The 23,025-nt window shown below is 37.5% G+C and overlaps 1 protein-coding gene across 1 annotated transcript; it reads left to right on the top strand.

The window, feature by feature from the left end:
• The first annotated feature begins 2,211 nt into the window (after positions 1–2,211).
• Positions 2,212–12,817, top strand: LOC140170867 (uncharacterized). Its single transcript, XM_072194075.1, has 7 exons — positions 2,212–3,367; positions 4,774–4,868; positions 6,049–6,115; positions 8,505–8,608; positions 9,308–9,502; positions 11,241–11,388; positions 11,842–12,817. The coding sequence occupies exons 1-7, from the start codon at positions 2,212–2,214 to the stop codon at positions 11,889–11,891; spliced, it is 1,815 nt and encodes a 604-aa protein (XP_072050176.1). The 3' UTR covers positions 11,892–12,817.
• The last annotated feature ends 10,208 nt before the right edge of the window (positions 12,818–23,025 follow it).

The following is a 23,025-nucleotide window of genomic DNA, read 5'->3' as shown; positions in this document are numbered from 1 at the left end:
TCAAAGATGATTATCAGTACGCTTAGCTCCCAAGATTTGAGCTTCTAAATTTATCCAAACGGTTTTGATATGGCAGCTACGTTAAATTGTTCGATCGGCTTCTAATTGGAATTGTACAGGGGTCAACAAACTTTACTACATAGGAACGCACATTGTAACTTTAGGCTCTCGGTGGCCCCTCTGGACGACCTCCGAATTAATTCAAACTTGGCACATGTTAGTTTTGTGACAATAGGAACATTTTAAGACTAGGGACAGATGAATCCATTGACATGAGGGGCATCTGATGCACGAGCTGAAAAGGAAGTAAAGAATGGACAGATTATTAACCTTTTCAGTGAAGGACGATACATGGATCTTAGGGTTTACGGGGTACGGGGTTATGGTTTAGGTATTTACGCTTAAGGCAATTCGGCGTGGTATTAAACACCATTTATTAGGCCCTAGGCTTATAATATAGTCTCTATCATCATGAGGCCTAATCGCTCCTGTTTACTCAACTAGCGGAGGCCCGTGCGGAGCACCCGGGGCGGAGCACGGGCATTTTGCTAGTGATGTATAACACACCAGTATGAAAAAACATAGCTTTACTGCTCAAATCTGAGTTGATTCTCATTGGGTCTAATCTCTTTGTTCATAACAGATATAAGGAAAACATACCTATATAGTACCTTTATAGTGACCTGACACCTCATTTAAGTTTTCGGTCATTCCATACACTGTAAGAGGTAAATGGAATTGCATTCAAACAACCAATAAAAATTGACTGGGCGGCGACAGACCATAATAACAAAACAATATGGTTTTCGTAATCAAATTGGACGCAATAACTTTCAATAAGCCTTTATTAGGTATTATTGATATTACTATAGTATTACAAAGACATGTTTGTGCTTTGCTCCTTTGCTGATATATATTTATATTATATTTACCTATATTCACTCAGTTTGGGATATTTATTATAGGCCTATCACATTAAACAGTTATATTTTGGTCATGATGAAATTATTACAGTATCATATTTTGGTTGTCCTTTTGAATATTCCCACTTTTAAGTATGTTTAAAATCCACATAACAAACTTCTTTCAAGTGTAACCATAAAACCTATTCATACCCATTCAACTGATTCATACTGTTGTGTCATACTCATAAATGATAACAGCTATGGGATATATCCCAACATTCCTTGCCGTAAAAACAACAAAAGTGCTTGTTCCGCAGTAAATACATACAAAGTACTTCACATACAAAGTTTAATTAAATTACTTGATTTGTTTAAGGGCTGGGGTATGAATGTTTGGACAGTATTTATTTTGGGACATCAGAGCACATCAGACATATCGAATTGCATTCTGAATACGAAGAATGTCATTCTGATATCAAATAATTTTCATTTTTGAAATTCGCAATTTAATACACATTTTATGGCAAATCATTAAAATTGATATTTTTGATATTTAACAGGACTTGAAGTAAACTTTATAAATCTGATGATTTATACTTAAAGTGTATGTAGGTGGGATGAAAAGCCCGTCGATCAATTGAAAATTTTGACTTTTTCAGATTGAAGATATGGATTTTTTTCCCAAAACACCAAAAAAAAGGTATTTTTGGGAAAAAAATCCATATCTTCAATATGAAAGGTCAAAATTTTCAATTGACCGTCGGCTTTTCCTCCCTGCTACATACACTTTAAGAATATATCATTAGATTTATATAATTTACTTCGAGGACTGTTATATATCAAAATTTGAAAAATATCAAATTTTTATAATTTGTCATAAAATTTGTATTATATTGTGATTTTCAAAAATGAAAATTATTTGATATCAGAAAGACATGCTTCAGATTCAGAATGCAATTCGATAGGTCTGAGGTGCTCTCATGTCCTACAAAAAATACTGTCGAAACGCAATAAACGCTCATTTTAGATCCCTTAAAAAAGAAGCTCAATACTTTCATTAAGTTTTCAGAAGCTATCCACATGCCCCAATATCTGTGTGGTCTTAGTTATTTTCAGTTTTGTACATTTACTCTTCAGATCCACTGCAATGCATGCAGGGATAGTACTTATTGCTGAGAGGATCCTCATCCCCATCTGATTACAAATATATCCTACCTATCTCAATATGCAAGAGGTGTCAGGCTAATATAAAAAATGCTATAATAATAGAATGTTTTGTTCAATTTTCAGTGTGAAGTAGGTGAGCATGGAAGGTGATGATTCTATGATAGACCAAGAAGTCATGACATTTTCTTCAGCATCATTAATAGACACCAACATGCCAATATCAACCACGCCAACAAATATCAATGCCATCATCCTCAATAGTCAGATACCTGGTGCACAGAGACTATGTACAGTCGCAGACTCAGACACATCTCCTGCAACCACAAGTCTTTCCTTAACTCATCAGGCTGGTATTAGCATGACCAATCAAGGCCAGGCTGGTGTAAGCCATCAAGACCATACTGCTGTAGGTATCACTCACCAAAGCCAAACTGGTGTAGGCATCACCCATCAAGGCCAGGCTAGTATGATAGGTATCTCCCATCAAGGCCATGCTGGTATGGGTGTCACCCGTCAGGGCCAAACTGGTATACGTAGAAGCATCACTCAACAAGGACAGGCTCGTATAATAGGCGCTGTCCATCAAGGCCAGACTGGTGTAGGCATCCCTCATCAAGGCAAGGCTATGGTAGGTGTTGTCCATCAAGGCCAGACTGGGGTAGGCATCCCCCACCAAGGCAAGACTATGGTAGGTGTTGCCCATCAAGGACAAACTGGTGTTGTTGTCACCCATCATGGGCAAACTGGTGTTGTTGTCTCCCATCAAGACCAGTCTGGTGTAGTTGTCACTCATCAAGGACATGCTGGTATAGGCACCCATCAAGGCCAGGCTGCTATTGGTATCAGCCATCAAGGTCAAACTGGTATAGTAGATGTCACCCGTCAAGGCCAGTCAGGTGTAGTTGTCACCCATCAAGGACATGCTGGTATAGGTACCAATCAAGGTCAGGCTGCTATAGGCATCGGCCATCACGGTCAAACTGGTATAGTTGATGTCACCCGTCAAGGCCAGTCAGGTGTAGTTGTCACCCACAATGGCCAGTCCGGTGTAGTCGTCACCCATCAAGGCCAGTCTGGTGTAGTTGTCACTCATCAAAATCAACCTAGTGTAGGTATTTCTCAAGCTCAAATGCCAATCATCAGTACTGCTGGGACTACTTTGAGATTGCCACAAATTGTAGCTGTTGAAGGAGGTATCAAACCAGATATATCATTATGTTCCAGAGTTTTGAAATCTTTCAGTGATCAGGACCAAGCCAGCTCAGATTTGGAAGTGCAATCAGTTATGTTTCCCGGTAAGGTTCTAGATAATTAAGTAATATAATACCGTAAAAGCTCGATAGTTTGCATATGTGGTTACTATCGAAGCGCTTTTTAAAACATGCAAACATGAAGTGCACCATCCACAAAAGTGTAAATGGTTTTGAGCAAATCATCGATACACATAGTTATATACTGAACAAGTAACCCTGCAAATGTGTGTCTCAACCCGAGCGCCAGACTTTGATACAATTTCATGTTTTCAAAAGCGCCGATAGTAAGCACATGCTAACTATGGAGTTTTCACGGTAATACATTAGGTAGAGTATGTCACTTATTATATAACAAATTATGAGAAGGATAATATAGTCTGGGTCATCTGAAGATGTGTGATCCAACACCTGAATAAATAAATCACTATTCACCCAAGAAATTATTGAATCAGTCCAAGATCGCAAATCAGAATAACAGAAAACCTTGTTTAAAAATAGTGTCAGGCAAACCTATATGCCTAGTTTACAAAACCAGAGACATGTTTCACAGTAATGCCCACACCATACTAGCAAGATCACTGTACCATTTTCCGACCTGATGTGGTGTGGCACACAGTGGCATGGACGCCAGTGCGCAACTACTGCACATTATATTGGGATGCAGCCTCAAATGCGAGCATTTGCTTAAAACGCTATACAAATGCACGACCTTATAGTTGCTGCATAAATGCTTGAGCCAAACAGCTGCCTCAACACGTTGAAGTCAATGCCACATCAAAGTGAAAAATGGTAAAGTGATGAAATGCTAGTAGTGCTACAAGTACAATACTCCCAACCTAATACATTTCAGTTGTGGCTAATGCAGGAATGAGAATTTTTAGTTTTAAAACTGAATTCAGTTTTTTCTAAGTTAAAATTTCCCCAACTTTATTTAATTTCAGCCTGTTTTTGGTACTTTTTGCCCAATTTCACACAGATTTTCACTTTTTTCATTTTTTTTTGAGAGTGCAGTCTCATGCCTGCTAATGATATCATTATACTGAAGTGATCTGGTTATGGATGCTAGGGTATACTATAATCAAATAAAACTGGAACACTGCGAACGCTAGTGGCTCCGTGATAAACACATACGAATATAGGGCAGTTCAGAAGAAAGTATGCACACGCCTTACACTGCGTACACGCTTAGTACACTACATGGACGCAACACGCATGTTCCAGTTTGGCCAAGAAATACATATATGTACTTAATTTGATTATAGCAACTTCTGATGTGATATATGATATCAAGGAGCAACAGATGTAGATGGGAATAGGCCATACAAATGCTACACTCCTTGCGATGATCACAAGTGGGTCCAGCTTGGTATGTAAACTTGTGCCTCTTATTGTTGTGTATAAACCAATCTCATGTTTACATTGCTGCATATTATTATTTTTTATAACAGAAACCAGAGGTTTGCTGCCAACAGTGAAACGCATCTGTCCCAGTAGATCATCATCATCAAGTAAATCAAGTAAATCCAGCTACTCACCAATGAGGGTAGGTATGGCTTGTGAGGTCAGGGGTCACATGCACTGTAACCCAGTGCTGTACGGTGCAAAACCTGATTGAGCAGCCAATGGCTCCTAACTTTATAAATTTAGGCGCCCAAATTTTGCTCCCAGGTAAAAAATCTGAGGTGCCAACTGAACAGCCATGTGCGTTGAATGTTCATAGCTGCTGTACTCAATCTACATACAGCATGTAGCCTACTAGTGTAGGCCTATATGTTTTCCAGGAAGTCCCCATTGAGACATGATAAATGCATATATTCATAGCATACATTCATACTCTTGAATGCTACATTACATACGGTACATGTTTTGCATTTGCTGGCGATTAAAAGCTTCAATAGTTGGTCGCCATTGGCGCCAGGGATTGAATATTTAGTCGCCATTAGAAAAAATCTAGTCGCCAATGCGCCTAAAATGGTCGCACCGTACAGCACTGCTGTAACCTCACAAAATCATTAAGCTCTAATTCAATTTATAGACCCTTTTTCCGCACTTCACCAATTGGTATCAATTTTCTTTTTTAACCGAAGCACAAAACACAGTTTAATTTTGCAATTATAATGTAGATCAACATCATGTAGCCAGTCATTGTTTAAATTTGGCAAAATTTTATTAAATATATTTTGCATTTGTGTACACTTTTGATATAAATACAACAGATAGTAGACTATCACAGGTCATAGTCTAATTTCTCCATCACCAATAGTTGTGACTTTAACAATAGTGTACTTAGTCAGGCCTTGCCGTTTAGATTTTAAAGGCGAGTGGTTAATCACTCGCTGGCATGAAGCTAGGTGAGTGGTTGTATTTTCACAAATACCACTTATTTGGGTATAATAATGTTGAAATGGCTGATTTTGGGAGATTCGCAGCGAGTGATATTTAGTGTCTGTGGCGAGTGGAAAATTGCTCACTAGAAATCAAGTTTGGGCGAGCGGTGGCAAGTGAGAGCGATCACACACCTCAAATGACAAGGCCTGCTAAGGTCATGTTACTTTAGTCGATATATTGTTGAATCAATACTAGAATATGCAGTATGATACTTTGAACCTGGTTCTCATTCACTTTCATTCTGTCTTGCCACTAACTTCAGCTAAATATTTTATTACTAATATTAAGCTATTTGGCTACATAATTCATCTTTTGATATTTTTTGGTATTTTCAGCAACCAACAACACTCACAAATGCCAAAAGAGGGAATGTTCAAACAACAACCCCAACATTTTTACCAGGTGAGAGTTGCTTAGCATCCATTATGTTTACAATGATACATCCTTTAACACTTGAAAGTTGAACGGAACAAGTACAGTCAAATGCAGAAACATCCTAGGAACAAGCAATATGAAATAAATGAAAGGATAATGGGACCCTTCCGTGGAATCATTGGATGGGAAAATGTACTTTTCCCAACAAAGAAATGCATAACAAATCTTGGCAATTTTGTAATCTCTGTTTAAAATTTGCCTCAATTTCCAAGTAACTCCATGTGTGACATTCAAGGATGTGGGATGTTCATTTTAGTTGTCCCAGGTAAACAAATAGCACACTTGAATGGTCAGGTAAGAAACTACCTCTGAAGAGTCCCTCATCATCATCATCATCATCATCATCATCAGTCGGCTGCGGAGCAGGCGACTACAAGCTTTCTCCAACTAATGCGATCTTGGGCAAGCAAAACAATTTTGTTTGGCTGCAGCATCCTTCAGTATCTCCCAGGAGGTGATGGACATACTGTAAGTACAGTGTGCGCGTCCGTCCCGGTTTCCTCTTCCCATGTGGTGGAATATAAAGCGCATATTCTTTCACAGGCTCGCCATCTTCAAGACGCAGTATATGGCCGAGAAATTTGAGTTGATGAATCTTGACTCTGGCAACCAGTGGAGTGGTGTTGGTCAGGTTGTAGATGGTTTCGTTTGGAATCCAATCCACACACTTGAAGTTTAACATGACTCTGTAGCAAGATGTTGCAAATGCATTGATCTTGTTTTCCATGTCCTTGGTAATTACCCATGACTCGCACCCGTACAGAAAGACAGTAACACACGTTGTCTGAAACAGCTTGATTTTTGTTTCGATTGGCAGGGACGGGCTTCTCCAAAGGCGTTCCAGTTTCCAGAAAGCTGCCCAGGCTAGTGCTTTTCTTCTTTTTAAGCTCATCATGAGTGTGTGTCCTCCATATTCTACTTAAGCAAAGAAGTTGTAGGCGGGAAACTTAACCCTCACCCACCTGCAGCTTCTCCAGAACAAATGTGCCAGACTCATCTTCAGAGAGCTCAAATATACTCATACTTCTCCTTTGCCTCACCGTCTGCACTGGTTTCCAGTTGCTAAACGTGTCCAGTTCCACACTCTTGTCCATGTTTATAAGGTTCTTGCTTCATCTACACCTGAATACCTGTCCTCTTCCCTTCACACCCGTCATTCTGGATACTCATTGCGCCTACTGCTGCCACTTGCCTTTCCATTCCCAGATTCCACAAGTTAGCTGGTGACAGAGTATTTTCCATCATTGCCCCTGTTTCACAGAATGGATTGCCTTCCCACATTTGTGACTCTGCCAATGTCCAAACCTTCAAGAAGAACCTGAAAACTCACATATTCACCTGATGTTTCCTAGCTCGTGTATTTTTCCTTTTCTATAGCGCTTTGTTTCTTCATTTAAAAAGTGCTCTTGAAGTCTGTGTATTATTATTATTTATTATATGTGACACGATCTGGTCCATGCATGGGGCCAAAGAAGGCATTTTTGACAATTGAGTTACTGTAAGTATTTCATTAAACACACAATAGGCCATCATATACTAAAAACACCAAAGGTCTAGCTTAATTGGTTCTAAAGTTCTTAAGTTTTTTGTCTATTTTCTTATTTATTTTATTGTTTTTACTCCATATTTTTACGTACAATGTATATCTCAGTTTCAAATTTGCCGCCTTTGACCCACATGGACCAGATTGTATCACATATGTTGAGGAGTACGTATATGGTATACCCATCATTAAAAATCAATTTATAGTGCACAATGCCAATCCCAGAAGGTGCAATATTCTATAAATCATTTAGTGTCATTTAAAGCGCCAGGTAAAAATCTGGAAAATAACAAGTTAAGACTGCGCTTGGAACCATCATGATGACAAGTGATACTTGTTTGAGTAAATTTTGTGGTCACCTTGAGATAAATGCTACTCATAGGCAGTGTCAAGGGTTAGCAACTTTTGTTTCATCAGCTAGTTATTTTAACTACATACATTGTAAACCAGACACACATTCCATTTGGGGCGCACAACGATCTAGCCCTTTAAGAATGCAGCATTTACACAAATATAGGAGCATAACCTTAATTTCTTACATGTAGAAATACCATCACACCCTGGATCAGTTTTCTGAATTTTTGTATGAGTAAAGTTGGATAAGCAGATAGAAATCATGTGTTGAGGAGAAACTTGAGAGCCAACTTAATTTTTCCACTTGAGCAAACACACAAATTCTGTGGGCCTGAATACATGTACATTAACACACACACTATTGCTCCAAAATTGAGCACCTAATGGATAGAGCTAACTTGACAGTTGGTAGCACTGTCAAATGCCTTCCCACCTAATGAATTGGGGTTTTTTTTGCAGAGGATATGACCATCCATCAGTTAGCTGCTCAGGGAGAATTGTCATTACTAAGTGAAAGAATGGAGAGCTTGGAAATGGAAAAAGTTGACAAAACTGATGTTCAGGTAAGTCAAACAGTAAAACATATATATGACAGAGGTGGATCCACATAGGACAAAATCCAGTGCACCTCCTTAATCATAGGAAATTATGCTAAAAAAAAGAAAAATCATTCCAAATCAGCTCAATTCAGCCAATTCTAACCTCTGCACCCCTCCCCCATTGACAATCCTGGATGCGCACCTGTATGAATATAGCAAATACTTTTTATTTCTAATGTACCCAAATTCTGCCCAATAACATTGATATTTTTTTTAACAACCTTTTAAGCATTTTTTGTTAGAAAATTGATAAAATTGATAGTTTGTGTCATGAAATATATGCAGTGTACGCTCGTATGTCTGTCTTTGTATGATTTTGTTGCATATGAAAAAGACTGACTGACAACTTTTTTAATAATATGAATAATAAAAAAATAATTTTAATGAAATGTGTTATACTTGTCTGATTTTTGATCATTTTAGAGCGTAAATAATAGTTCTTCATGTATTTACTGAATTTTTTATACCCCAGTCAACTTAAAATTAAATGAAATATAAATTTGCTGAAAGTATCAAGTATCAAGTTCACACAAAGTTATAATGTTGAGGCTTCAAATAGATGAAAATTATGTAATTATATTTCCTTGTATTCAGATTTGTAGTCAGTACTACTGTAGTCTGTTGTCCTTCGATAAAGTAATTAAAACTTTTTTTATTGCATAGGGTTACACACCATTAATGTGGGCCTGCGCACACGACCAAATAGACATCATTGAATACTTGATACGGTATGGTGCCGACGCATCCAAAGTAAGCATAGAAGGAGAGTGCGCCCTCTCATTTGCGAGTAGTAATGGCAATGTGGATGTGGTACGCTTGTTATTAGCAGAGAATATAGATGTTAATAATTATGACTGGGTAAGTTTAATATATGTTTATTTTTGTGATTTTGTTTACAGGCTTTTACCTATTACTGTACAAGTGGTGATTTTCACTGGTGTAATTTTTTGCTTTTTACTGACTTTGACCTACTTTCCTTGTTTTTAAATTCACATTTTGAAGATCTGGAAAGTTTTTCTCAACTTTCGTGCAAAGACTTATATAAATGAAGAAACATATTTGTGTGTTTTAACTTTTATGGTAGCTGTCTGTGATGGGAGCAAAAAATGTGAACATTTATATGGTCCACAAAAATGTCCACTTTTACAGTATTGTATTGCTGTGTTGTTGATGAGGTTGAAATGTTAGCTAATTTATTCTTACAGCATTTATTAGCTGTAATAATATTAATATTCATGTTCATCAGCTTCATGTAAATACAGTGGCATAGTGTGGGTCATCATATGGGGGGGGCACCGCACTGACCAATGATTGTGGGGGCACCTGGTCTGATTGGGGGGGGACACAAGCAGTCATTTTCCTATGGGATTTTAAAAATTTCAGACCGATGGGGGACACACCCTTGCCCTATGATGCTATGCCACTGTGTAAATATTCATGTGCAACAGGTTTTATCTGGGCACAATCAATAATGTACTACTACATAGCGGGATATTTAACAGGGTTAATTTGTCATGATTTTATTTTTAGAGGAGTTTTGCCATTTCTTGTATTGGTGGTTGTAAACAGCTGTACATAAAAGTGTATGGGTCAAAAATACTTTTGTGGGGTTTTGAAGTCGCAATTTTGAAATTTACCACATAAAGAGTGAACATAAGAACCTCACAAAAGTAATAGTATGTACATTTCAAGACTTGTAGAAGAAGCAATTTTTCATGATATTTATAGCAATGTGTGGATCCTGGGTTTCTCTCCCAGAAGTCAGGTTGACTGAAATTCCCTCCTACAAATCAATATGCAGGGTGCTAACAGCGTGTTCATTGGCACCCCACACATACAATCAGCAAGCAGAGCGTACAGTGTGTATTCGTCATGCAATGCACGATACAGGTTGTTCCAGGAAACGCAATGACAAAGTAATTTTGATATAAAATTGGATCGATCGAGCCTATATTTATTGGTCGAGCTACGAGTTTTCAAATATTGGACAAGACGTTGTCGAGTCCAATATTTGAAAACTCATAGCGAGACCAATAAATATTGGGTGTAAAGCATCCAATTTTATCATTATTATGTGTTGGATCCAATATTTTCACACATTTCGATTCATCAAAACATAATAATGGTTAAACTTGCTTCCGGTGCAAAACCCCAGGATCCATGTATACAATTTGATCATTGCTTTGTTTAGTCTTGGACAAGCATGCAAATACATTGATCATGCAGGTGTGTAGTTTAAAATAATCAGACTGGCATGTTAAGATTTGGTGAAGAAAATTCATGAACCCATCTTGAACCTTGATGGTCTGTAGTTTGGTCGAGATTGGTAGGGATGCCACCGTAACTGCATGTTTTGGGTTGCATAGTAGTGAAATGTGTGCACCAGTCTCAAAATCACGGAATAATACACAAAATTGTGCATACAGAGATGCTTTTTGACATGACTAGTAATATTGACTACTATACAATCTGAAGGTGAGAGGAATTATATAATAATAGTAGAACCATTGGATTCCTTGTCCCAATTCAAAATGTGCAGGTAAACTGTATACCATTACAGATTTTAGATTTGTTTTCATTGTTTGTCTTATTTCAGAATGGTGGTACTCCCTTATTATATGCTGTATATAATAACCATCCCAAATGTTGTGAACTACTGTTACAAGCTGGTGCTGATATGACGATAGAAACTGATGGTGGACATACAGCTTTAAGTCTTGCTCTGGCATTAGGACATAAAGGAGGTAAGAAGGCACATTGATTCCACACAATTTTCTCCTTAAATGTGGATGGATCAATATCATCATTATGCTGTTTTTTGCAGATATAGGCGATAATAGGAACCAAAATGACCATATTTTGTGGAATTATAAGTCCAATCGTAATGCAGTTTTTACCAAAATAAAACTCGAACAAAGATATTAAATGATAACAATAATAGCATGGACATTGCATTTCTATGCTTTGTTTCACCTCAAGTTTAGTAGTGAAGTACTTTGCTGGTTGAAATATTTTTAAATACTGCTAACATTTAAAATCGCAGCTCTAAGCTTATCCAGCAGAGTATACACACGGGTATAAGGATGCTTGCCTTGCCACCAAATAAAAGCACCAGTGTCACTACCAAACACAAGGGGTAATGAAGTGGAAAGCTGCCTCCACATCTTTAATGTATCCATTATTCTTCTTTATTTCAGTGCAACAAGTCATAGAAAAACACATGCTGGGATTACTGCAGAGAGTATAAGATACGGCCACAGGACATGTGCAAGGAAGGTGCTGACATTGAGTGAATGAATTTGTAAGAAACTATGACAGTATTATCAGTGCCCAGTTGCTCAGGGTGTAAAACTAGCCATCCATTAAAAACTTACTGCTGTTAGTTTATAAAAAAACGTCACCAATTTAATAATAACATATTATGATCTTAGAGGTCTGGGAAAAGGTTAATTACTACTAGACATCATAAGGTAAGCACTTGATATAAACAATGAGTAAGTGCTGGTTGTACTCCCTATTCTAAAAAAAAAATACAGTACTAATTTTTTGAATTAAAAAATATTATCCTGTTTTGCCAAATGAAACATAGCTAAAACCTAATCCATAACTTAGTTCTACCTGACAATAAAAGTCACATGTGAGGAGTTTTGTAATTTTAGGGGAAATGGGCCCAAAACATGCAATTTTGCATGATTTCTTACAATTTCAGCCACAAAATGCAAAGACTTGTGCAAGTCTAAGCATTCAAAATATGTAGTAACTAAAAGGGTATGAGTTGCTCATGAATTTAATATGTTATTTTAATAATTGGTTATAAAAGATAATAGAAAGTGCATTTTTCAAAAATTAAAATGCTTGTTACAGCATACGAAAAAAAAACACCTGAAGACTCATGTTTTTCACCCTTATTTCCAAAAATTGGCCAAATTATTAAAATTGCCTTTTTTTTCCAGTTAGAACTTAGTAAAGGATTAGGATTTAGCTATGTTTCATTTAGCAAAACAGCATAATATTTTTAGTGCTGTATTTTTCTAGAATAGGGAGTAGACCATGGTAAGCCAGTGGAAATGTGTGGAAAACAAAGCGGATTATGTGGACAAAATGGGCTATTCCATTTGAAATCCATACACCTATGGAAGACATGACCGTCCACACAAGGAGTGTAAATTTCAGATGGGGTTACCTGAATGGATGACTCTTATTTGAAATCTGGGGTTTTTTTAAGGCCCATATTTGGTATTTTCACCCCTTTTTTGTTCAAGATGTATGTGAAAAAAATTATTAAAATTAGCGCGTGCCACTTTGTGCACCACTTTGACTTACTCCAAGTGCCACATGTGACGTGTATGCCACCAGTGGGGCCACCAGTTGAGAGGGCCTGATCCAAATCAATATGAAATAAATTATAGTAAAATTTTTATTGCAACCAATGATTATTTTGCCTAAAACTGAAGAGCTTATTTCCAAACCGTGCCAAAAAGTCCACAACCACATGTGTCTCTTTTACTTGTGTGATACAACCACAATTACTTTGACAAGTTTGACATTAGCAACAATGAGTTGTACCATCAACAAGCCATTATTTACCATAACAATGCTGCATAACAATATGCAGACTATTGTTCTCTTTTGGGAAACAAAGCCTCACACAGTATTGGTACTGTGCATCCATCCACAGTTTGCTTTGTAATGGTGCATCCAACTGAAATTATAATACCCCCCATTGCGATATTGCACAGGTAAATCAGAAACATGGATTTGTGGACTTAACACAGTTTGGAAATAAGCTCTTCAAATGTCATAACACACAGACTCTTGTATGATTTATAATTGAGAGGGGGTCCCATTTTTCATGAAATAGCTTTAAATGTTAAACAAAGTTAAATTATCAAATTAAATTACTCAGGGTACATCACACTATGCAGCACCTTTAAGCATGTGCTTTGTACGCCAGTACTTTGAGCAAACGCTAGGCGCGCTGCGCCCAATGTAATACGCACTGCCACATCAGGGTGAAAAATGATACAGTCCATTTCTAGCACAACAGTGGGGTATCAGGGGGCAGTTGTCAGAGGGCATTGGGGCTGGGGGAAAAGATGAGATATTTCCCAGTGTGTATCATTTTTGCTGCCCAGTATAGGTACTAGTATATATGCTACCTAGCCATTTTTGAGATGGAGTGTAAAGTCTTCTAGCTGACCTATCAAAAAGAGTTCACTGGGACAATTGGTGCTATGAGCAGCTCCAGGCCAGGGCACAAAACAAGCCCCAGTACCATGTGGTACAGTTTGCCCAGAACTGGGTAGATAGGTCTCCCCGCAATGGCCTCCTGTCCCAGGGCCACTACACAAGACTAACAGGATATACACAAATGACCTATGATAGATAGCTATGTTGCGATCCCGATGCGGGATATGACCCAGCTCAGTACCCCCAGGATTTGACTATGCAACATGTAATTGCAAATGAACATGTAATTGCAAATGGTGGCCCATAATCAAGGTAAAATTTGATGTTAGGGAGCTGTAAACTCTCCCCTAAATTCATTAGTTAAAAATGCTGTATTTTTTATACCAAATCTGTGTTTTTATTTAGATTTCTTAAACTACTTTCCATTCCTAAAATGTATAGTTTAATTTGGGTGAATAATTAAGAAGTTAAGCACTTTCTTTATGCATTTCTGAGAGTGTAGCCATGTTAAACTTGCCAAAGCATTACATTTTGTTATCTGGAGATTTTTGATTATGTCTCACCTCCATTTTCAACCAAATCGATGGTAATAACTCTTGTAGTGAGAGATCAAGATTTAACCACAAATTGCCTCAGGCAAAACTCACTCTCTGGGAACCAAATACCACACAAGGTCATTTTTATGTAACTCATCGACCCATTTGTGCTATATACTGCCTCTGGCTATAATGACATCCTTGTGATCTGGTCAACTCATTGACAGATACGAACCTCAGGAAGGAATTGAATTTTTGATCAATTCTCTCCATGTAGTGAAACATAAAGATGGGCAACTTTGGTAGATTTTTGCCCAGAAGATCGAGATGGCCTGCTTGATAAAAGAATGTTGAGTATGTACAATGGTGCTGATGAAGTAGTTTTGCATTTGAGGAGATCAGATGCACAATATGCAAAAGCTGTCTTGTGTAACTGTTTTGTCAATATTGTTATTTTAACTTTAATGTGAGATACACTTGTAATGGATAGGTTAAAGGCCCATCCAGTGATTTGCTCATCCGAATGATCGTAAAAATCATCAAAATTCAGATTTTGGTACCTTTGTTATTGTCATAGATGTGGTTCAGCAGAAAGCTGTGTATGTAAGACAAAATTAGGCATTTATAGAATCTGTACTTTGTATTCTGACAGTATATAAATTAGCTACATGCATTTGAATGGGGCTTCAACTTCGTCAATACTGCCGTTTTCTTCATTTTTTGGCATTTTTTTCATTTCAAAAATTCCAAATGACAAGTTGAATTAGCATCACTTTTAAGCATTTTATTAACAATTTTTGGGATCACTGAATGGGACTTTAAATATGTTGTTTATAAAGCCATAATATACGATTTCCATCAAATCTTAATTTTATTCTTTACTCAAAATGCTGAAATACAATATTTGTAATAACTGTCAGGAAAGGTTTCTGTCCCTTTAAGCTGAAACAAGAAGTAAAGCGAAAAAACCAAAAAAAAACCCCAAGTTCTATGCCTATAAATGGGGGACTTAATATCGGAATATGACTTTATGTTGGGTTTGAAAAAAAAAAACCCACCAATTTGATAGTTTAATTTCATAATAGAATATACACCAAAAATATAATAATGCTAGTATCAATTATAATGTTAATAAAATAATACGCGGCAGGCATAGCGTATATTACATTTTTTTCACTTGAACTCTTCATTTGCAAAGGATATTTTTTGGGTGGGAATGTACCGAAACGGCCAATTCTTTACCACATGAATGTCTTAATAGTATTTGTTTATAGCACTCACATAAGCTCATTGTGTTTGTCAGATGTGTTCATGTAGCAGATTAAATAATATCAGTCAGACAGTGAAAAAAACATTGTTCCTAGTAAATTGAGTTATATATTTCATAACTCACATACTTGTTTATTTACTTTTTATTTATTATGAATAATAAAGTTTTATTAATAAAGTCAAATTAATTGTTGATTTGAATTTTACTATACAAATATGGATAATACCATGATGCGTATTTATACGTAGTGGTAAATGTAAATAGGAAGCAAAATTAAACTTGTATGGTACTCTTAATTTAGTACACTCACACTCACCACTCACCAGAGCACTTTCACCAGCTCAAGCAGCATCGTCACCGGGTGACATTGCTCTGAAGATAAGTTGTTAGTGTTGTTGGGATGCCTCCGATCCGATGTTATGATGCCCTCTTGGTTCCGTGAACCGTGACAAAGAGAATCTTGACCCTGTCAGGGACAACCTCCTGACCCTCGGGAGTCAAGGAGGCACCACAGATCAGGCTTCTTAACGCTTGGACTTGACACAGTACTGAAACCAACAAAGAAACAAGTATGTTTCCTGTAGTAGCTCGAAGCATGGCTAGTGGTCATGCTCGCTAAGCCATCAAGCTTATCCAGGTAGTCCTATATACCAGTGCTTATAATTCCACATCATAGATCACCTAGAAAGATAAATCAATATGGATCCACATTGGTAGGGCTAGCCTGCTGGCTTAGGAAGCTGGAAGCATGACCACTAGCCAAGCTTCGAGAAATCGGACCAAAAAGTCTACTGCGGAATGTGTTTTTGTGTTCCCAACATAACAGGACACATTTCTTGGACAGTGTAAACTGCCGCCAGAATACGACAGGTGCGCCAAAGGAAACATACTTATTAATTTGTTGACGTGATACCCAATTCCTTGAGTTTCAAAAGCTTATTATTACAAGGGTAAAACATGAATAGGAAAATACCTGTAGAATAGAATAAAATCAGAATAAAATGAGTACACTCTTATCATTTACATGCTATATCTTTCAATACCAGTGACACCCAGTGGTGGAGGGGGGAGGGGAATGCCTCCAGTCAGAGATCTTTCCCACAGTTCCCCATGCCCCGAAAAAAATTCTTGTCGATGCTGCTACTGGTGATGATCAACGCTATACGTTTATCATTATGATTTGCAAGTTAATCTTTTGACTGGACATCTATAGAAAGTCTGGCTCGATTCACACTGGATCTGAATTCTTCTTTTGCTTACAGTATATGCCAGTTCATTTGGGCTTGTTTACATGTTTGCCGTCGGATTAGGTTCCAAAAGATATATATATATATATCATTGACTGAGCAGCCCTGACTGAGTTCATAATTAACACTTTGAACGAGAAATAGTGAATTCAAATAATTATAGGAAGGACTTGTGTAATGCAATATCTGATAACTTCTATGTGCCCTATGACGTCAGAAATTGATCAATTATTGTCAACAGTTTCTAATTCCCTTCCTTCAATTGATCGTTCGTTTTCATGTTGTTCAACAGTAATTTTTGTAAACGAAGGCTCAGTTTTGAAATGCGTGACTATCCTATACAACAACACAATAATAACAGCGTCAACAAATATAAAAATACCAAATAAAGAAGGAAATGTCATAAGATCTCCAAACTGTGGACTGTCAGAAAAAGAGAGTAATATCAATGTCAGGGAAAGGGCGACATTCTGGCTACCAGTCTCGAAAGCGATGGTGCGACATTTCGTATGCGATTGTTTGAGAATACGAGCCAGGACATAGCCAAAAGTAAATCCAAAATAGGGCAGCATGATGGCAGCAAACCATACTTTCCAACCAGATGTAAACATTCTTGGATTGATGAAGCCGTTGAGGATAACACCGACTGATATGCCAAGGATTCCCAACACACTGCCAAGCTAAAAGAACAAACAAAACAAGCAAAATATACAACTTAGTTTTATCATCATTCTTATTTGCTTAAATGGGCATTTCGTGATCCACTTTTTTTCACACAAAATGTTGAGATTTTTATTCCACTTTTGCAGACGAATTCCTTCAGCAAAAATATCATCATTTTGTAGTCATTCTGGTACACCAGAACGAAATGCATAACTCGCAAACGCAAAATCGGAATCAACTGGCATTTGGGAATAAGCTGTTTTTGTGGATATCTACTGAAACAAAACAAATGTCATGAAAATACTCCCGTGACTTGTACAATGAAATCTAACTGAGTGATTTGTCTCCCTTCCAAACCTTTAGTATCTAAACTCCTCAACAAAAGTTTGGAAAGTTTTTTCAAGCATCTGTATCTCCAATTATTTGTGACATATTCATATCGTGTTGCATATCACTTGATAGCTACAATACTCCCCTTTACAATGACACCCCATTTGAAACAACAGCATTTTTCACGGCTGAGTACACGCCTTGTGAATGTAGTAGGGTCTCAAACAGAATTTGCCAAATTGACCATTATTCTGTGCTCAAACAAAGCTAGCCACTAACCTCAATAGCGGGTGGAAAAACCACAGGCAGCCACAATAGTCGGGCACCTTCTCATGCTGCTCACCGACCAGGTTACACGTTACTGTGGGATGGAATTCCATTCTTCAACAAGGATTCGTCGCAGGTCATTCAATGTGGTTGCATATGGACTTCTCTGGCACGCACAGCACGATCAAGCTGGTCCCACAAGTGTTCAATCAGGTTGAGGTCTGGCCGGGTCTGGCCTGATGGCAGGCCATTTTGACTCTACTCCCATATTCTGTAGGTAGTCGTTGACTACCGTGGCTATGTGGGGCGAGCGGTGTCATCTTGGAGGATTGCATTAGATCCCAGATTGTGAAGTTATGGGATTGCAGCTTGCTGCACAGAATAATGGTCAATTTGGCCAATTCTTTTTGAGACCTCACTACATGTACTACGTGTACTCAGCCGTGAAAAATGTTATTGTTTTCATTCATTCATTCATATTTTATTTTCATCAATCATCAAAATGCATGTAATACATAAAAGCCAACAAAGTAATACAAAATATATAAAGCTAGAATATTAAATACAATCAGGAATCAATAGTATCATCAAGCTTACGATTAAATCAATATAATGTAAGTCAATACAGTAATATAATAATGCATGCTTAAGCAGACTACATTTTAAATGACAGTAATGATAATAATAATAATAATAATAATGATAATAATAATAATAACACAAATAATAATAATAATGATAATACAATATAGTACTGCATGATTAATTATTAAGCAAGATTAAGCAAGCATTAGATTATACAAAATATATGAATGATCATTGATATAATGAATAGTCAAAATTAATACGAAATATGAGTCAAGAATTAATGGTATAATTATATATCGATACAATCAATTAGTAACAATTATATCAGTATTATATAAATAAATACAACAACATAATAATGCATGCTTATCAGAATACATTTTAAATGGTCATTGATACAATAAATACAAAGTATAGTAATACAATTCTAAACTAGGTTGTTGAGCAAAGGAAATTGAGAGGGAAAAGAGATGATTGACGAGGACTCTGCTAAACGCGGGGCGTGAGGTGCAGAGACCTCATGGACACACAAACATACACATACACATATCCGACAGAAAGAAAAGAAGAGAAGAGGATATGAAAGGGAAGAAAAAGAAAAGTGAAAGAGAAGAATAGTGAAGGTCATAGCTCAGTACTAATTACGTCAAGAGCATAATGGAGACAAACGCCTACGGTTTCTGATGATGATTCTGATGATGCAGTATTAATGTGAAGTTCGGTGGCTACTATTGTAGGAATGCAAGCAGTAGAAGATAATTAAAGCACACAAAGGGAACACATGGGGAACACAATACAAAGATTGGATAGCAGCTAAGTAGAATTAGAAAATCAAGCACAACTACCGTAAAGCTTCGAGGGTAAACATGTAGTGTCTATGCCAAATCATATTCACCGATGAAACATTTTTCAGCCTGCTTTTAAAGGCAACATGTGATACAGAGTGTTTGATGTTAAGAGGAGAGAGTTCCAGAGAAGTGGTCCTCTGGTTTTAGAGGTGTTACCAGCAAGAACAGATTTAGTAGGAATGATGAATGGCTCATTAGCATGTCTGGTGTTATAGGGGTGAGCAAATACATCAATGTTGAAAAAATTGTCATGAAGAAGATCAGGAGGGAGTAGACCATTATAAAACTGAAACATAAAAGAACCAAGTTGAAGCTTATAGATATCATAGAGTTTTAGAGTTTGAAGGGAGGAAAATAGAGGATCAGTGTGAGCAAGCCAGTGTGAGCAAGAGCCCTCAGTCTTATGCAGTGATTTTGAGCAATGCTTTCCATCTTGGAAGCAATAGCGATTTAAAGAAAGAATATTGTCGAAAAGTATTCACCTCAGGGGATTTACAAAATGGTCATATTTACCTTCACAATGTAAGGAGCCAATTTCTTGAGTTTATAGCGTATAATCATTCCAAATATCACTGGTACAAGAATACTGAGCAAAGTAATGACGATTTGAGTATATGGGATCACAGAGTCTTCATCGGTCCACGATCGACTGTAGATGAAGAGATTTAAAGGCATCATTCCAAAGGCGCAGATCACTGATGCTGTTGTCATTACGACGCTGGAAATGAACGAAACATGGTATATAATTAATACGAATGGACTACAAATCCGAAAATGACACTTAATTCAAAGATAATTCGGTACAGGATGTCAACAATAGTACCTTCGCAGCTTCACTCTATCCATACACTCTAAATTACAAGGATTTAAATTAGGGACCAATCAATTTTAGATCTAAAATTAATTTTATAGCCTAGAGCCTAGATTTGAATTTTAAATGTTAAAGATTTAATTCTAAATCTGCAGGATTTAATTTTAAATCTGCAGGATTTAATTTTAAATCTGCAGGATTTAATTTTAAATCTGTAAGATTTAATTTTAAATCTAATACTTGATTGGTCCCTAATCACAATCCTTTAGGATTTATTTTAAATCCTTGAAATTTGGAGTGTAGGATCATAACCAAACGACCACCGTCGCAATGTACTGGTACTGTAACACTGGCAACAAGTTAAATGCGTCATAATTATAACCATTTCAATACTTCATCGTTCTTAAATATTTAATTTGCTCGAAAAGTATCCAAATATTTTACCTAAGGCATACGTCTCCATCGGTCCAGTAGGTGAATAAGTTGGAGACTGTCCCTCCTGGTGAGCACCCAATAACCAACATTCCGATCGCAAACTCGGCTTTGATTTGTAACGCATGAGCCAAACTAAATGTAAGTAAGGGCATCACAAGAAACTGTGATATGAAACCGACGATAACTCCAACTGGACGACGGCACTGGTGAAGAAAGAAAGAAGAATCCGGGAACATTTTCAAACAGTTCCAATTTACCATGTTTACTGTTATTTTACTGTACTTGGTTATAATTTATGTACAAACACGTATAATTGGGACCATACCATATGCCCGTCGCATCTACGAATGACATATTTTCAGCAAATCATTCCAGAAGATTGCAGTTTTCATTGACAACTACCATCATGATTGGTCGAATACAAAATTCAAACATTTTTGCTTGAATGAAAGTATATACTCAGGACTTTAGATTCCGTCGTCTGTGCTGACTGCTTGATCACAAGTGATTTGGTCCACTGTTTTTCCTGCAAAACTTCTTGTTGATATTGCTGTGGCCCCTTCCGAATTTGGATAACATCCCTTATTTTTCTGGTGAATGGATTTGAGTCCTTTACGAGAATTGTTGCCCTTCCTATTTAATCAGAAAGGGCATCAAATCCCAAATCAACTGCGATAGGTTCACAGGTATAAAGGCACTCAGTACCTGTACTACAGGTCAGTTGAAGGGAAACACGTTCAAGGGCCTTCTTGGAAGTCCTCCTGGTATTTATTTCTATGAAGAACATTTTCATTTCCATGAAGAACCTTTCCATGAAATTCAGGATGGGGTTACTTCGTGCATTGATCACATCAATTTTCCTTTATGGGTGCGAAACCTGGAAGCTGAATGCAGAAATGAAAAAACGAATCAACGCGTTTGAGATGAACTGCATGCGTATACTCCAGGTGCATTACACTTCTCACACTTCAAACAAGCAGATACGGGAACTGATGATTTTTGTTTCAAGAGCCATCAGTATGTCGCCTCAAGCTTTGGGACATATATAGATAGGCCAGTCATAGATGAGCTTGATATTAAAGTGATATCATTTGACAGGGAAGAATACGAAGAAGCTAAAGCCTCTTTGGTACTGAGTGAAAGATCTGTGGAGAGGACAGTTATCTCTTGATGAAGTGCTGATGTGATGCGAGCAAGATGACACTGTGTTAGTGTTTTCCAACGACAAACTTGTCAAAGGGAAGAAACCTATCAATGATTCATACTTAACTACTGTTCCTATTTCCAAAACGGGAGATCTTAGTTTAGGAAGCAATTATCGCGGGATCAGTTCCATCGTAGACAACATAACAGCATGATTCTTTAGAATTAGACCGGGTGAACACAAAGACCTGAAAACTGTCGGGTACGTTCTTGCGCTACGTAGATTGAGGTTATAGGCACACAAACTGCCCGCGATAATAACATTCATCGACCTCAAGAAAGCCTTTGACACATAGGGGCAAGATGCTGAAGATTCTTCATTGAAGTTATTAGTAAAATGTATCAAAACACCAAAGCCATAGTGTTATCACAGATGGCGAGACAGAATTAATGGAAATCTTACCAGGGGTACTTCAGTAAATCTCCCTTGTCCCATGTGATTATCTTCGACTTTGGCCTGATAATGAATATCAATTGATGCGATCGCGCGAAGAGGCGCTGAGATTCCACCTGGAAAAGGGACGAAGCAGGAGAGTTGGACCAGACTTTGATTTTGCTGAAGTTGAGACCCCGGGGTTGAGACTTCAGCTGGAAATGTAGGCCAGAAGATGAACGGAAGTAAAATAAAAGTTCATCTCTTACAATAACAGAAAAGAAAGCATCACATCTCATTTCTCTCGATCACGGATACGATCCAATGCCTAAAACATCAGGGAAATGTCATCAAGGAAAACGTTAGGGGCTGTGCAATTTTTATGTGACCCCCGGCGTGGCGAATTCTCAAAATGGTCCGTCAAAAAATCTTTGCCTCCTATAATTCACCACCCCGGGCGCACATAATTACTGCACCACCCCTTTAAGGCTTTAAATTTGGGTTACCCAAAGTCGGTCATGCGTGAAAGAGGGGGGATTTTTTAGCACATGTGAAAAAAAGGGGTCGGGGCAAGCGAAATGTGGCAGACCATTTTGAGAAATCACCTACCGGGGGTGCAC

The sequence above is a fragment of the Amphiura filiformis genome, chromosome 15 (genome assembly GCF_039555335.1).
Source record: "Amphiura filiformis chromosome 15, Afil_fr2py, whole genome shotgun sequence".
In the NCBI taxonomy this organism is placed as follows: Eukaryota; Metazoa; Echinodermata; class Ophiuroidea; order Amphilepidida; family Amphiuridae; genus Amphiura; species Amphiura filiformis.
Note: the sequence above shows the minus strand (reverse complement) of the source record. Positions and strands in the feature narration are given on the sequence as shown.

Bases quoted from the DNA above. Each gene is read 5' to 3' on its own strand.
- LOC140170867 (XM_072194075.1), top strand. From the start codon at position 2,212: ATGGAAGGTGATGATTCTATGATAGACCAAGAAGTCATGACATTTTCT. The intron at 6,116-8,504 runs GTGAGAGTTGCT...TTTTTTTTGCAG, and splicing joins AACCCCAACATTTTTACCAG to AGGATATGACCATCCATCAG. The intron at 11,389-11,841 runs GTAAGAAGGCAC...TCTTTATTTCAG, and splicing joins GGCATTAGGACATAAAGGAG to TGCAACAAGTCATAGAAAAA.